Source organism: Neofelis nebulosa, chromosome 8, assembly GCF_028018385.1.
Source record: "Neofelis nebulosa isolate mNeoNeb1 chromosome 8, mNeoNeb1.pri, whole genome shotgun sequence".
NCBI classification, from domain to species: Eukaryota; Metazoa; Chordata; class Mammalia; order Carnivora; family Felidae; genus Neofelis; species Neofelis nebulosa.
The window spans coordinates 126,383,515-126,400,041 of NC_080789.1; the positions used below are offsets into that span (position 1 = coordinate 126,383,515).

Below are 16,527 nucleotides of genomic sequence, written 5' to 3' on the forward strand. Positions count from 1 at the left end.
TTAAAAAAGTTCTAACGGTAGTCATTTGGATCCGCCATTTTTGTTATTGGGTGTTCTTTTTAGTGTATCTTTTTCTTTTCTTCATTTTAAATGTATTTCAGTAGACGCTACTCTGGTAGAATAGAAATCAATTGCCATCATAATGAAGAATGCAGATCTATAAATATTTACGAAGGTGTTAAGTTCCTAAAAAAAGTTACCAAAAAATAATTTGCAAAGGGAGTCCCCCTTCACTGTATTCTAGGAAAATTATCACCTTCATATCACTGACTCTCATTAATCGATATGTAGTCTGATAAAATTATATTGATACAGATGTGCTGTCAACATAAAAACCAGTCATAATTGCCTGACAAATCTGGCATCACATAATCTCAAAAATAAAAATTCAAAAGTTTATAAAGTGCAAATAAACTCTAGCCATGAAGAAAATTTTCTGTCCCCATTATTTGGATCTATGTATATTTGCTTATTATCAAGTTAGTCTTCTGTTATGTGAAGGAAGATGTTTTATTATCTTGTTCTTTAAAGCTATTTTTTTAAGGTTTATTTCTTTACTTTGAGAGAGACAGACACAGCGAGAGTCAGGGAGGGGCAAAAAGAGAGAGAGAGAGAGGGACAGAGAATCCCAAGCAGGCTCCACACGGCCAGCACAGAGCCCAATGTGGGGCTTGAACCCATGAAGCCTTGGGATCATGACCTGAGCCACATCCAAGAGCCAATGCTTAGCCGACTGAGCCAGCCAGGTGCCCCTTATTATTTTATTAAGTTAACCAGGAGACGTTACTGTTTAATAATGTCAAAAGTCATGTGTATTCACTTATTGAGGAAATTTCAAATCCCTTGATTGTTTTTGTGTATTCAATTACCATCCGATCTTTTGCAGAGAAAATAAAAACTTTCATTGCAATATGCTGTCTTCCAGGAGCCATCGAGATCCATGTAAACACATGCTGATTTCAGTCTGGGCTCATCAGCAGCCCAGTTAGTGTACCTCATCCTCCATTTATCAGTCCAAGCGTACTCATTATTGGTCTGCAAAGACGAAAACAACAATTAACGTGCGGTCTTGCTTCATTTAGAAAACACCGAAAGAACCAAGTGAGAAGTAAAAGTATATTTTAGACTGTGATTTGACAAACAATCTTCAACATTTGGGAATAAATCGTTCCTACCAACTGCAATTCAGTAGAGAGAGCCCTTTCTTTTAGAGGGACTCTTGGAGTTCCCCATAAATACATCCTTGAAAGCTAATTTGAAAAACACTGACTTAAAAACCTATGTCTTATTCTATGAAATGTTTTATTTGCAGGTTTTCAGGGTGAAATACAAATTTTGTCTTCAGGACCAATAAAATATTTATTACATCAACACTAAAATGACAATAAAACTAAGTAATTTTCATTGAATTTGTAGACCTTGGAGAGAAGCACTAATCTCTTCTAATCGCCTCAATGTTCAGCTGTTGAAAAAGCACACGTGACAAATGACTTAGGCAAGATCTGACAGATAACAGAGGAGCCTAGGTGCCACGCTTTCCAGGAAGATGGTCTTTCAGCTATAACAAATACTTCTGGGTATTTTTTAAAAAGCAGATTGTTCTTTTCAACTTGCACACTTAACTTCTTACTGAATTTAGTGGAACAAAATTTATGATCACATGTAAATTAATTAACCACATCAAAAACAGTCCTTATCAATAATATCCTTTGACCAGTCTAAAAGATCTGACAGGTAATGTCTAACAACAGATGATATATATAATATTAATGAAATAAATGAATTCTGAAACCGAACCATGGGTCCCATTTTAACTGCATTATTTAATTTCCCAAGCCAATTACCAAAGATTTAATGACAAAATCAAAACCATGTATTACCTCAAGTTGGAATTTTGTAGTATTCTACCACATTTAATCAAATAATGCTTACGTTGTCCTTAATTCTATAGATGTAAGGAATATAATAGTACCGTTTTCGTTATAAATGTCGGTATAGTGGAAAAGCTACTTAATCTTTCTAAAAATAATAAAACCTTATGTTAAACTCATGAAAGAATTGTGACCCTGTGCGTAAGAAGGGAATGAGTGAACTAACAAGCAAATTAATTACTAAAAAACAGAGTCAACACAGACATAAAAATGTTTTGCCTAAGTTTACTCACAGAAATCAGCATGGAACTACTTACTTTTAAGTATTCACTTCCCTACTTAGGAAATACTCTTCGCATGAAGTGTATATTTTGATCTCTGTAGCACAGAATTAGGAAATCTATAAAATCTGACGCCAACCTACTTTCCAGTTTTATCTCTTTCCGTCCATTTCTCTCTTCCTGGTACTCCCTTCCTCATGTTCCACCGTCCCAGGCCACATCAAAAAAGTCCGCTTTCTCAGAGAAAACTGCTTGGCCCTCTCCCCTGACTCGACTGATCCCTTTTCTCTCTTGCAGCACTGTTAGATACCTCTCTTTAACATTCTGGTTTTGTCTCCTAGTAACGTGTTGACATTTCTATTTCTTCTACTAGGAAGTTTGCTGGTTGACTAGCTAAATGGATGAAGATAGACGGATCACAGGGGCACCTGGGTGGCTCAGTCGGGTGAGCGTCTGACTTCGGCTCAGGTCATGATCTCATAGTTCGTGGGTTCGAGCTCCGCATCGGGCTCTGTGCTGATGGCTCAGAGCCTGGAGCCTGCTTCAGATTCTATGTCTCCCTCTCTCTCTGCCCCTCCCCAACTTGTGCTCTGTATCTCTCTCTTTCTCTCTCTCTCTCAAAAATAAACATTAAAAAAAAAAAAGACAGATGCATCAGAGGGCATCAGGGAAGACTCATTTTAGGAATATTTTAGCAACTCCATCACCACTCTTAGTTCTGTGTCCCCCACCCCAATTCTCTGCCACTGGCAACCTGCCTTTTTCTATTATGGAATAAAAGAAACGACTGCAGTGACGTTCTTCGCACAGGGACAGAAGCTTCACAACTTCAGGACTCACAACTCTAGAATGACTGGCCACAAAAAAAAAATAAAACGTATCCTCATTACCCAGGAACCATGCCCCTGATCGGCTTTCTTGATTCCCATGGTAGAGCTGTAATTGTGACACTCTAGAGAGAAATAAGTTAATACCTGAGAGTGTTGAGCTGCAGAATCTAATTTTAATATTCAAAAGCAGTGTGAAAGTTAATCTAAGTTATGTAAATTTAATTTGATCTCTGACATATATCACTAGCTTGCTAGATCCCTGAAGGCACTGGATCCTTAAAAGATGAGGTCTAGTTTATGTTAGTATCATTCACATTGCCCAGCACAGTGTCTTACATTTAATGAGTGCTCAGCAGAATGAACAGAAAGAGAATCCTGTTTCATCACAATTTATAAATCATGTCGAGTCGCGCATGTTTCCAGCATCTTACCAAGTTACTGTTCAGGGCGATCCACACGGGTTCGTTAACTTTTTGTATTTGCATAAATGCAAATGCATTACTATAGGGGTCCAGAATGCTAGCAATAAGGGAAGTGTGGAGCTTGCAATAATTTTCCGCCTCTTGCCACTGTAACTTTAATTTCATGAGTGAATAGTTATTTTCACCATATTTAATAAAGCCATCTGTTGGAATTGTTGTTGGAGAACTAGGAAAGGAAGAGTCTGGAAGAAAAAGATTATCTTTCATTAGCATTATCAATAAGCATCATTTAGAGTGTCAATGATATACTGTATCTACTACCATATCTCATTCCATTATAAAAATAATCAGAATAGCATAAATCCAAACCATCAGGTGTTAAAAATATTTCCTAAGCCATTTCACACCAAAAACCAAAGCTCTGATTTTTAATCAGTATGCCTGGTTAACTTAAATAATTTCCAAACTGCATCCAGATCATTAATATAGATATGTAATCAAGTTTCTAAATTAAAAAAAAAAAAGGGCTCGTAAATTCAACGATATGTAGAATCTGAGCAGAAGAAATGACACAGTTTAATCCCATAAATTAAAGAGTATCTATTGTCCTGTCATTACTAATTTTTACTTTACCATCTTGGTCAAATTTCAAGGTCACCAACAGTCTTCCTTCCCCTCCTCCATCTGTCCCACCCTATCCATGAATTTGCATCTATTTGTGTCTATTTGGCTCCACCTGTTAGTAAGGCACCTTCAAGAGACTGATTTAAGTTCTGGCACGAAGCCAGATACTAGTCCCGGGTTCATTTAACCCCTATCACACCATCATGCTTCATCCCCACTGATGATTGCCTACGCCCTTCACCCAGGCACCCCCACGCCTTGACCAAACTGACTCAGTGGCTGGAGTTCTTCTAAGCCACAGTCACTCTGGCTTTCTGAAGCTTTTTCCTCAGTCTTCCAGCATGGATTTCTAAATGTTGTTGTTGTTTTTAATGTTTATTTATTTTTGAGACAGAAGGAGAGAGCAGGAGAGAGGCAGAGAGAGAGGGAGACGGAGAATCCCAAGCAGGCTCTGAGCTGTAGGCACAGAGCTGGACAGAGGGCTCAACCCTATGAACCATGAGATAACAACCTGAGCCAAAATCGAGAGTCAGATGCTTAACTGACTGAGCCACCCAGGGGCCCTTCCCAGCATGGATTTCTAATTGCTGTTGTAGGCCAATCTATCCTTTGTGCCACTTACTGTATAGACCCCCCTCAAAGAGCTTCTTTCTGTGTCCCTTAACAGATGCCCTAGAGTTAGAGGTTAGCAAATGTCAGCCTGTTGTCTGTTTCTGTAGCCCAGGAGCTAAGAATGATTTTTAAATGGCTGACAAATTAAAAAAAAAAAAAAAATCGAAGAATATTTTGTGACATGTAGACATTATATGAAATTCAGATTTGTATCCACAAATAAAGTTTTATTGGAACGCAGTTATGTTCATTTGTTTACATGTTGTTTATGATCACCCAATATCATGGCGGAATGCTAGCAACAGAGAATGTATATTTACAGCCTAAAATATTTACAATCTGTCTCTTTCCAGAAAGCAAAAATTTGTCAACCCCTGGCCTAGGGTTCTAGATGTCCTTGCCTGCCAGTTTTGTCTTGGCTAAATCTCAGATGTGTTCCTCTGTATACCAACCTAATCCACCATCTGTCTTGTCCCGTCGCTATACAAATGCCGAACGTTCTTTTGATTACGCCTGGTATGGTGACAACTTTGTATCAGCAAGGGCAGTTTCCCCTTTCTTCTGCTGTTGCTGCCACCTTGTGTTGGTAAAAGAATATCCTTAAACCAAGCGACCCAGGCCAGCACCCTCCAATGGTACAGCCAGTAGAGACTGAACAATCTTACTGTTTCCCAGCTTGGGGAGGTCTGGGTTTGTCTTCACAGCACCAGAAAATTGTAGGACCGCTAAAAGTGGCAAATGAGGCTCGAGGGCAAGCTGAAAAAAACCGTTTCGTGGCAGACTGTATGCAGCTAGGAAACAGCTCATCTGTCCAACTTGTTTATGAAAACAGTCATAAAACAATTATAAGGGAAAACTAAAATATTGAGAGGTTATTTTTAGGTGGTTGGACTGTGAGGAATTTTTTTCCCTTCTTTTTGCCTTTCTGCATTTTCTAAATGTCAACAAAGAACAGGTGCTATGTGTTTTTTAAAACAGTGGGTTTTGGCTCATATATATGAATATACATATGCATAAAAACATGACTCTATATGTGAATAGGATTATAAATATTATCTATTTTTTAATAAGTTTCTATTGGGGGCAAATAGTCTATCACTTATGCTTGTAAGAAGAAGAAAAAGATTGTTAAAAAGCTTGTAAACCGTCATTCACTCCTGGAAGGACAGTCCCTCCTTTCCTTGACACACAGACACAGATCGCATGTTTGGCATTTCTCGTGGCCCAAGATTCTGGTGCCATAAGACACAGCGGAGAGAGAAAAGCTCCTGAATTAATGAACGCTTAGGATTCCCGCGGTACTTGCCAGTCATCTGAAAATATCTTAAGTGATTTTCACTCATTGCCATGAGCTGGTCTGAGTTCCCTGATCCCCCAGAAAGTGTGGAAAAATCCATTTGATGTAGGAGAACAAACACCTTCTAATTCAAACTCTAAGAATTGTTCTTAGGAGGATAGCAGCCCACGCTATCCCCTCCCTCATCTCTCAACCACCTTGCATTGTTGGTCCTCTTTCTGTGGAGCTAGGTAAATGTATTCTTGTTTCACTGGAAACAGCCATAAAGTGCATACAACCATCATCCTGATTCTCAGTACATATGTACATTTTCTGTTTTATTTTCATTAAATGATAGTAGGGCTTCCTAGGATAAACAATGACACGCAAAGCAGATATCTACATTTTTAGGGGCTCCTGGATGGCTCAGTTCGTAATGAATTAACTCTTGATCTTGGGGGTGTGAGTTTGAGCCCCACGTTCAGTGTAGAGATTCCGTAAAAATTACAGCTTTAAAAAGAGAGAGATCTATGTTTCTTTAAAGTTTCTTTTATTTATTTTGAGAATGAGAGAGAGAGCACACGCGAGAGTAAGCAAGCATGAGTAGCGGGGGGACGGAGAGAAAAAGAGAGAGAGAATCCCAAGCAGACTGGCAGACTGTGTGCTTTCAGTGCAGAGCCTGACATGGGGCTCGATCTCATGAACCATGAAATCATGACCTGAGCCAAGCCAAGAGTCAGCCACTTAACCAAGGAAGCCACCCAGGCACCTTGAGATCTACATTTTTAAAAAAAATTTTTTTAACGTTTATTTATTTTTGAGATAGAGAGAGACAGAGCATGAACGGGGGAGGGTCAGACAGAGGGAGACACAGAATCCGAAGCAGGCTTCAGGCTCTGAGCTGTCAGCACAGAGCCCAATGCGGGGCTCGAACTCACGGACCGCGAGATCATGACCTGAGCCGAAGTCGGATGCTTAACCGACTGAGCCACCCAGGCACCCCGAGATCTACATTTTTAAAGGCAGAGAATATAGAACCAAGGAGGCATATATGATATTCTGTGTCAATGGTTCTCAAATTATGCAAGCACGACTGAGGTATTCTTACTGTGACATTTTTAAAAAGGCACAGGGAGGCAAATACCCTAAAGTTCTAACGAAGTTTGAAAAAGTTCCAACTCCAAGTGTAATCTGCATAAAACTTTTCAGATGGATGCAGGGGTACACTCATGAATAGTTTATAGAAAACGCCACCCTTTTCATCTGTCACTGGCATCCATGGATTGAGGTGAGAAACAAACCTGTCAAGGTGCCATTCTTTAAATAAATTTTAAATAAATTTATTTATTTATTTATTTATGTATTATAAATTTATTTATTCTTTAAATAAAATTTTATGTTTTTATTTATTTATTTTTTTTTTCAACGTTTTTTATTTATTTTTGGGACAGAGAGAGACAGAGCATGAACGGGGGAGGTGCAGAGAGAGGGAGACACAGAATCGGAAACAGGCTCCAGGCTCCGAGCCATCAGCCCAGAGCCTGACGCGGGGCTCGAACTCACGGACCGCGAGAACGTGACCTGGCTGAAGTCGGACGCTTAACCGACTGCGCCACCCAGGCGCCCCTAAAATTTTATGTTTTTAGAGCAGTCTAGTGTTCACAGTAAAATTGAGAAGAAGGTTCTCAATTTTAATATTTTCAAGGTTTAATATTTTATAAGAAATATTAAATAACCCCAGCTCTCATGGGCAGGCGAGGTTTGGTAGAACTTACCAGGAAGTGTTTGGCATATGTAGCCCCGCCTACTGTCACACGTGTCATCCATCCATTTTCCTGCATCCCTTGATTTCCCACCAATAATAACAACACAGTCAGCCTGTACATTTATGGAGAAAGGGGGAAAAAAAGGAGTGTGAAGCAGTAATTGTTAAATCAATTCATTAATGAGCCAAAAAAATCCATTATTCCTAACCTCCAAATTTAATCATCCTATTTTTTAATATATTTTTTTATGTTTCATTATTTATTTGGGGGGGGGGGGAGGACAGAGACAGGGGAGACACAGAATCCAAAGCAGCTCCAGGCTCTGAGCCATCAGCACAGAGCCCGATGCGGGGCTCGAACCCACAAGCCGTGAGATCATGACCTGAGCTGAAGTCAGACGCTTAACCGACTGAGCCACCCAGGCACCCCTTCATCACCCTATTTCATTTACCGTATGTTCAATTGCTCCTTACTTTCCATGCACCTGCTTGCACTTTCTACCTGGATCTCTCACAGTGAACTCTTGCTGTTTTCAATTAACAACCCGGTAGATTAGGGTAAGTTTAGAGACAGGTCTGAGAAATTTTGCTATCAGAAATTCTATTAATCTCTATCAAAATTTAGCAACCAAATGTTAGGAGAATACAGTATCTTCTCCACATAAATTCCCCTGATTCAACCCCCAGAATAGGTGTCCTGCTGTTAAAGGGAAATAATAAGTATAATCTATATTTTTCATTTGCTAATTTAATTTATAAAAGCATCATTATGGATTCAGAACAAATTGCCGGGGTAGAGCTAGAAAGTTTCACATCTTATTTGCGATCTTACAGGGAAGTACGCCAGGCTGGAAAGAGTTCTCTATTCTGTGTTGTGGATATGTTTCCACTATCTAGCTTCCATAGGATGGTCTATGAGCCAAAGCAAGTCATAAAGTCATGAAATCTGCACCTGCCAAAGTTTTCATCCCATGTCAGATGAAGATTTTGACTTATCACATGTTGGGCTTCTTGAATCTGTCAGTTCGAATAACGAGCTTCAACTCCCAGGAACTCCCCGTCCAACACGTAGATGGGCCATCATTATCATCCCCATCTTCCTCCTTAGCTCTTCTTGTCTTTCTTACCCTGGCTTACAGCCTGTGCTCTGCTCCAGAAAGCCTGGACACAGCAAGCATGTTTCCGCCACAAAATGCACACGAAGAGTTCTCTCCCACCCTCTCGATCACACTGTATTTAATCCTCTCAAGTTCCTGAAATTGTAACAACACAGTCTGTGTGTTTTGATTCCATTTTCGCGCTATCGACTTTATATTTTGCGCTCAGAAAACGTCTAGAAACAAATTCGACGAAAGATGAACAGTGTTTTTTCCTGGGTGGTGAGATTACAAATTTTGTTTTTGTTGTTTCTGCTTGTCTTTAGGTTCCCAGGACAAAAAAAGAAACTTGGGCCGTAATGATTTGTGTGTGTGTGTGTGCTTTACACAAAATTCACGTCTCATCCAGAAATTGTTCCCAGCAAATCCCCTATCACTCTATTCTGCTTCATCTTCTCCAGTAAGTTTTTAGCCCTCATGTATGTAAATGAAGATTCAAGGAATTTCTGCACAGAAAATCACTAGGTACCCTACACAGAGCTACCAAATTAATAATCACAAACACACCATTTCGATCAGATCATGTTTCTCCTCTAACCTTTTCTTGCTGCCTGTCTGACAAAGCCAAACTCATTCCGGGGCATTTAAATTTCTCTAAATTCTGCTTTCAACATTTCAAAGTTTTCTCCTACTTTTTTTCTGTATAAAAGCCCTGCTCTACCAGAGCTATTTACTCCTACCCAAACCCACGTGGTGCCTTTTTCTTGAAGAGTTAACTTGCTTCACTCACTTAGCATGGCCTTCCCCAACCCTCACCTAATTTCTGGATCATTCTCTCAAACCTCTTAAGGAAAAGAGCCCTCACTGATTCTTTCTCATGCTCCTTCTCTGCATCAAATGAAAGTCTCCCTATGTAAGTGTTTACTGATTAGATCACTCCGTCCCATAGTAAGTTCTTTCCTGCTAACTACACAGGGCTTTATAAGGGATCCTGACATTATACACTTGCATTCCTTACTATCTTCTTTCCCATATAAGACTTATGGTCTAAGGGGCACCTGGGTGGCTCAGTCAGTTAAGCATCTGACTTCGGCTCAGGTCATGACCCCACGGTTCGTGGTTGGAGCCCCGCGTCGGGCTCTGTGCTGACAGCTCAGAGCCTGGAGCCTGCTTCGGATTCTGGGTCTCCCGTGCTTTCTGCCCCTCCCCCACTCGTGATCTGTCTCTGTCCCTCAAAAATGAAATGTTAAAAAAAAATTAAAAAAAAAAAAGACTTGAGGTCTAACATAAGTGTAAGCTTCTTTAAGGTAAGAAAAAAGTCTTTTGTTCATGTTTTTCTCAATGCCTAGTGTGCTGTTTAATATTGACCAGTTGACTATTCAGTGATACAAGATTAAAAGCACTAAAATAAAGAAACAATCATCTGTCTCTTAGGTTAACGTACAAGAGCACCCAGGGCACTGTTTGGCACATAGCAAGCACTCTACAAATGGCAGCTCAGTCATGATAATGATGAGGATGGGATCTTTAGTAGTAGTAGGTCCTGGGCATAAACCCTCAACACTACAAGCATCAAGAATTTACAAGCAGCTGGTACAAATAAAGTTGATAACTCTGGGCTCAAGTGCACATCATGACTACAACAGAGACCCAGAGTGGAGCCGGCTTGGCCATCCCTTGGGATCCCCATGAGCTGAAGAGTTCTGAATTGAATTTATACTCCTTCTCTCAAGGCTGGCTCAGTCTGAAACACTTAAAAACTGCAAGAATGAACCAGATCAGGGAGAACTCTGGTAGATTTTCAAAGAAGACTCATCACTAATATGATGAAGCAGGCTGACGGTATACAGAGAGGTGACCTGAAATGGATATTTACATCTTCGTAGGACAGACTGCTCCTTCTCCCACCAGGGTAACCTTTCCCCCAGTTTGTATAATGAACTCCTCGACCATCCGTCCACAGGAACGTGTGCTCTGAATTCACATCATTCAGCCCAGTCCAGGCATTAAACTTGGAGTCCTTCATGTGATAGGTGAGAAATGCTGAAAGAAAAGTTGCACAAGATACTTTAAAACCTGGGGGGGAAATACTCAACATATGGAAAGTATTCAAAATACAGAATTTTAAAATACTGAATCCATGATTAACATCTTTATTATTTAAAAGTACTTACCATGAAAACAAACACAGTCTAACCTTAAAATCACTTTATCATTTCAGTTTTGTACTTTGGCAAGTTTTGCGTCATACGGGTCTAGGTTCTTCTCCGGGCCAGGGCAGATAGCTGTCCGGGCTGTGCCCCGCCCAATGGCAGTGAGGAAAGGGTGGCTCAAGCCCATCCCATGCACTGCTTTCCGTTTCATACACCCCGATCTGGGGGTGACTGCCTGCCTTCTGCAGGAAGAGGTATTGTTTCTAATTCATACATAGTCATCTTATGAGTTATCGGGTGTCGTGATTTTTTAAAATAAGATGATCTAATTATAATAACTAGGGGGCAAAGAGAGCTCTTAATCCAGAAAATTTCTGAAAATGAAAACTACTTGTCAAAACGAGAAGCGTTAGGCTGTCAAATTCTCGCTACTTTGGGTTTCCGAGCCCAAAGAGCTACCCAATTGAAACTCCTTCTGGGCAGCAACTGCTAGGGGTCAGGGGCCATCCAGTAAGTGTGCTTGGACCCAGGGGGGTAACTGAATGCTAAGCGCTCACGTCATTAGGAGAGAAGATCTAGAACAATTCAGAGAACGAAGAACAAATGTGGCCTTTTGCTTCTTTGCCAATTCTGTGGCAGTGAGAGAGGATGGGGGCAAATATTCAGAAGCTGGAAAAGGCTGAAAGGCACAGGTGCCCCAACCCCTGTCCACTTGCCCTTCCTCACGCCTCCCACACCACGTGGCCACCTTCCACAGCTAGCAACCTCCCAGCCAGGAGTTGTGGTTGCCCAGGTGGATGAACACCGACTCTCCAGAACAATTTCCACACCCTTACGCTTGAACACGACTCCTGAATGCAAAGAGGATACTGACTCACTGTGCACTGGGGTTTTACTAAAAAATGCAAAATAGAGAGAAGCCCAAAGAGACTCAATGATCTGTTTATTCATGAACAAGTAATTCCATGGAAGGGCTACTACTCCATGGTTATTCTGCTGAGTAGCAGAGGCAGTGAGTACTCAGCTCAGAGATTTTTGCTTATTTCTCAACTAAAGGTAAAAAAAAAAAAATTTTTTTTTCTTCCAACATTTTTCAGAGAGAGAAGAGAGCATGGCAAGGTATTTACTTTGGTTTTATTTTATTTTCTAAACAAGATCATAACCTTTCCCAACCCCAACTTGAAATAATGTGGAAAAGAACTAACTACCTGCCAGTGTTTTAGCCCTGACTTCTTTTTCTGCCAACAACCACAAATAAGAATTCAACAACGTGTGCTTGCTTTGCCAGGAATAATGTTATTTTATCTGAAAATTGTTTCCTTCTGCACGTCTCTATTACCCAGGTTCTAATTCTGTTATGCCAGGAATCAGCACTTTGTGGTTAAGAGAAGAAGTCAATTATTGTGTTTCTCCGCCGGGTAGCTAAGCCCAAAATGTGGTAGGCCGGTTAGAGAAATATGAATATTATATTCTTAAAATGTTTTTATTGTGTGCTATGGTTTGACCCTTTTCTTTCCGTGTCTGGAAAGTTGCTGCACTTGACAAAGGTTCTCAGCGAAACCCTGGTTGATTTATCGTATAATATGGTAATATGTTCCAAGAGAGCACACGACAGCCTTTATGGAATAAGGTAAACATTTGAGAGAGTGCCATTTGGGTTCCTGTGTCTTTCTTCTTTCTTATATTTTCTGAGATGTACCATGATTTTGGAAGTCAAAGGATTTCAGAACCAAGAGGGAACTTAGAAATTATCTAGTGCCTCATCTCCCCCTTAACAACCCACAGAAATTCATTCATACAAACATTTATTAAACATCTTTCATGCCATGTACCAGTCAATATGTACACTATATGCTAGAGTCTATAGGATCCAAATAAGAACTTTCCAATGTAAGCATTTTCACAGTCCTTTAGAGAATTCACAAAGCAGCCCATTTAATTAGTTCCTTTTTTTTTTTAATGTTCATTTATTTTTGAGAGAGCGAGCAGGGGAGGGACAGAGGATCCGAAGCAGTGTGCCCAATGTGGGGCTCGAACCCACGAACCTTGAGATCATGACCCAAGCCAAAGTCTGACACTCAACCAACGAAGCCACCCAGACGCCCCTAATCCGTTCTAATTCTTAGAATGGCCTCCCAATTTTGAGCCTAGGCCTATTTCTTTATAGTTGCCATTCATTGGTGTTAAATCTTCCTTCCAGAAGCACACGGGTCCATATCCTGTCTTTTTCAGGCTGTGAAAGATGAAGGTCTTTCAAACATGCCTCACTTGCTGCCTACGGTGGCTTCCAAATCCTCCAGCAATTTGGTTTCTTCATCTGGCTGGCCTGTCAGTGGCCAGCATCCTCCTTAAAGTGGTGGCTCACTTATTTAACTTAGTATCTATTTCAGGTAAGGTGGCCATGAAGAGACCATGCGAAAGTAGTCAAGTGTCTTTCTCTTGTCAACAATATAAGTTTTAACAATCCGCTCTATGGATATGATGCGTTTTTCCCTTCATTGTTCTTCAAAGCAGTTGTTTATCCTCATGTTTTATTAAAAATTTTTTCTCAATTTGTTCAAAGTTCATATCTAAAAATTAGTTTTAGTGCATTTTAAAATGTTTTTTATTGATGTTTATTTACTTATTTATTTATTTAAAATTTTTTTTTAAGGTTTATTCATTTTTCAGAGACAGAGAGACAGAGCGTGAGCAGGGGAGGAGCAGAGAGAGAGGGAGACAGAATCTGAATTCAGACAGGCCTGGAGCCTGCTTCAGACTCTGTGTCTCCCTCTCTCTGCCCCTCCCCTGCCCGCACTCTCTCTCTCTCTGTCTCAAAAATAAATAAACGTTGGGGCGCCTGGGTGGCTCAGTCGGTTAGGCGTCCTACTTCAGCTCAAGTCATGATCTCACTGTCTGTGGGTTCAGGCCCCACATCGGGCTCTGTGCTGACAGCTTGGAGGCTGGAGCCTGTTTTGGATTCTGTCTCCCTCTCTCTCTGTCTCTGAAAAATGAATAAACCTTAAAAAAATGTTTTTTAAATAAATAAATAAGTAAATAAACATCAATAAAAAAAAACATTATAATTTCCATTTACTGCTCTAGGGGTAGTTCTAGGAGTGAACTCTCTAGGAGTTAATTTTAACAATTTTCCATTTCACTCCTAGAACTACTCTCTACTTTGGCTCTTTGGGGAACAAACTGGCTTGGTGGAAAAAGAATAGCATCTAAGTGGGAAGAGCCAGTTTGATTCCCAACCCTCCTGCTTACCAGCAGACTGCCTGAACACCAATCACAAACGGGCTGATGATAACCTACTTCACAGAGTTGTCATTAACAATGAAAAGGGACTTTTTTTGTTTTTAATTTGAGAGAGAGAGAGAGCATGCATGAGAGCAGGGGAGAGGGGTAGAGGAAGAGAGAAAGAAAGGGAATCTTAAGCAGGCTCCATGGTGAGTGTGCAGCCTCATCCGGGTCTCAATCCCACAACGCTGGGATCACGACCTGAGCTAAAATCAAGAGTAAGAGGCTCAACCGACTAAGCCACCCAGGTGCCCCAAAAGGGACTTTCTATGTTAAATGCCCAGCAGGCTCCCTACAACTGAAAAATAGTTCTCCATATGTGTTTGGGTTTTCTCCCCTGCCTCGTCAAAAACCAAAATATCATTTACTATCATCAGCGGGAAAAGGTTACATATTGAAGCGCATCACTGATTGTACAATGGTCTGCATACCTTGTTCTTTGTCACTGCGGATCGATACCAGATTTCCCCCAAATCCTATGCAAGCTTTTCGTGCCTCTTGCCAATTTTTTCTTTCTTCTTCAACAAATCCAAAGATTTTGAAACACTTGGAGGGAAGACAAAAATAGGGACTAAGTCAAGATAATAGTGTTTGCCCTAAAGAAATTTAAATTATTCATGCAGATCGACGCTAAATATAAATTTTCTCATCACCCAACAGAGATCCAGAAGGTTAAGTTAGTTTCATCACCCACGGACTTCCCTTGCAAAGTGTTTTTTCTTCCTTGTAACAAAGGGCACGTCTATCTGGATCCTTCAAGTATACTCTCAATTTCCACAGGGAATTTGACACAGGAACCTTCATCTATTCTTGCCTAAAATTTTCTCAAGGGACTAGGTAAGCGGAAGTTAACTTTCAGCTGAAAAGTTTGCACTGTCACTCTCCACATCGATCGATGCCAAGACTACCGCTAATTGTTTTAGTACCTTGTTATTGTAAAAATTCCAGCCTTCCTTACAACCTCCTGGGACTGCAGGCACGGTAGGAATGACCGTGGCATTGATGCTGCTGTTGTGCCGCTGGCAAATGAAGGCATTTGGATAACCACAATTAATGTCATTCCAAAACCCTGGCAGAGGACAAAATAACTAAATTAGATTTACATATTTGCATTTAAAAACACTCTTTTTTAAATAAAATGCCTTATGTTTTGTAAGGATTCTCAGAAATGGCTTAGATTACAACACCATTTTTACACAAGTAACTAGAAAGATCTATGCCATACCCTTTTGTTCTTTCACTTAAACTAACAATAGTTCAGCTTTATTTTATTTTATTTTGTTGTTTTATTTTAGAGAGAGAGAGCACAAGCAGGAGAGAGGGGCAGAGGGAGAAAGAGAGACAAAGAATCCTAAGCAGGCTACCCGCTCAGCATGGAGCCTGATGTGGGGCTTGATCCCACAACCCTGGGATCATGACCTGTGCCAAAATCAAGAGTCACACACTTAAATGACTGAACCACTCAGGCGTCCTGATAATAGTTCAACTTTATGGAGAGATTCCTATGAGCCCAGAATAAACTTGATGTTGCAGATATATTATCTAAACAGCCATTAACAGCTAAAGATAATTATCTAATTGTATCTAAACTTATAGATACCAAGCATTTGTTTAGTGGTTTAGAAACATCATCTCTTTAATTCTCTCAACAACACACAAGTTCTGGTCACTATTCTCATTTTATAGACAAAGATGTGGAGAGAGATAATGGAGACAGATAAACCCTCTGGATATTCTGCTCAAATCAAAACATAAAAAAAAAAAAAACGTTTCCTAAAATAAGTGACAAGATAGTGTCCTTTATTAGAGCACATGGGAAGCACACATTCTCCTCGCCAACTAAGCCAACATTCTCCTCGCCAACTAAGCCAACTAACAGTTACGCCGCTGAGACTTAAAGTATTTCTTCTGCTTTTCTTGCCTGACGTAAGGGCACAACTTGCTACTTTTAGGCTAGGGATGTAGCAAAAGACACATGGCACCATGGGGCAGATTCAAGATGGTGTTTATGTTGTCTACCTGAATTTGAATACATGGTCACACAATTTTCATCGTCGTTTGCAAAATTTGGTTCACCTGTGGCCCAAGACACATAATCCACTTTGCTTCCGTCCATCCAACTGAAAGAGAAAATTCAGGCCCTTAGCAATAATAATCCCAACATCGGGATAACTGGTTACAGCCTAGCGTGAGGGAACACCTGAGTCAGTGAAGATGCACAGAGCACAGGATTGGAAGCAAACAGAAGAGAGGATTCTAGAAAGACTAGCGGAAAAACTCTGAGGAGCCGGTGATTCCCGGGCCATTGTGCTCC

The 16,527-nt window shown here is 40.4% G+C and overlaps 1 protein-coding gene across 1 annotated transcript in view; it reads right to left on the reverse strand.

Moving 5' to 3' along the window:
- Nucleotides 1–16,527, reverse strand: part of MRC1 (mannose receptor C-type 1) — a 99,236-nt gene that overhangs the window by 9,662 nt on the left and 73,047 nt on the right. The window contains exons 19-25 of the mRNA XM_058681785.1: nt 16,233–16,333; nt 15,140–15,282; nt 14,645–14,759; nt 10,655–10,821; nt 7,692–7,794; nt 3,414–3,646; nt 870–1,035 (exon numbers count right to left, since the gene is read on the reverse strand). Of these exons, the coding sequence (XP_058537768.1) occupies nt 870–1,035; nt 3,414–3,646; nt 7,692–7,794; nt 10,655–10,821; nt 14,645–14,759; nt 15,140–15,282; nt 16,233–16,333 (1,028 nt within the window). The remainder of the gene's footprint in view (nt 1–869; nt 1,036–3,413; nt 3,647–7,691; nt 7,795–10,654; nt 10,822–14,644; nt 14,760–15,139; nt 15,283–16,232; nt 16,334–16,527) is intronic.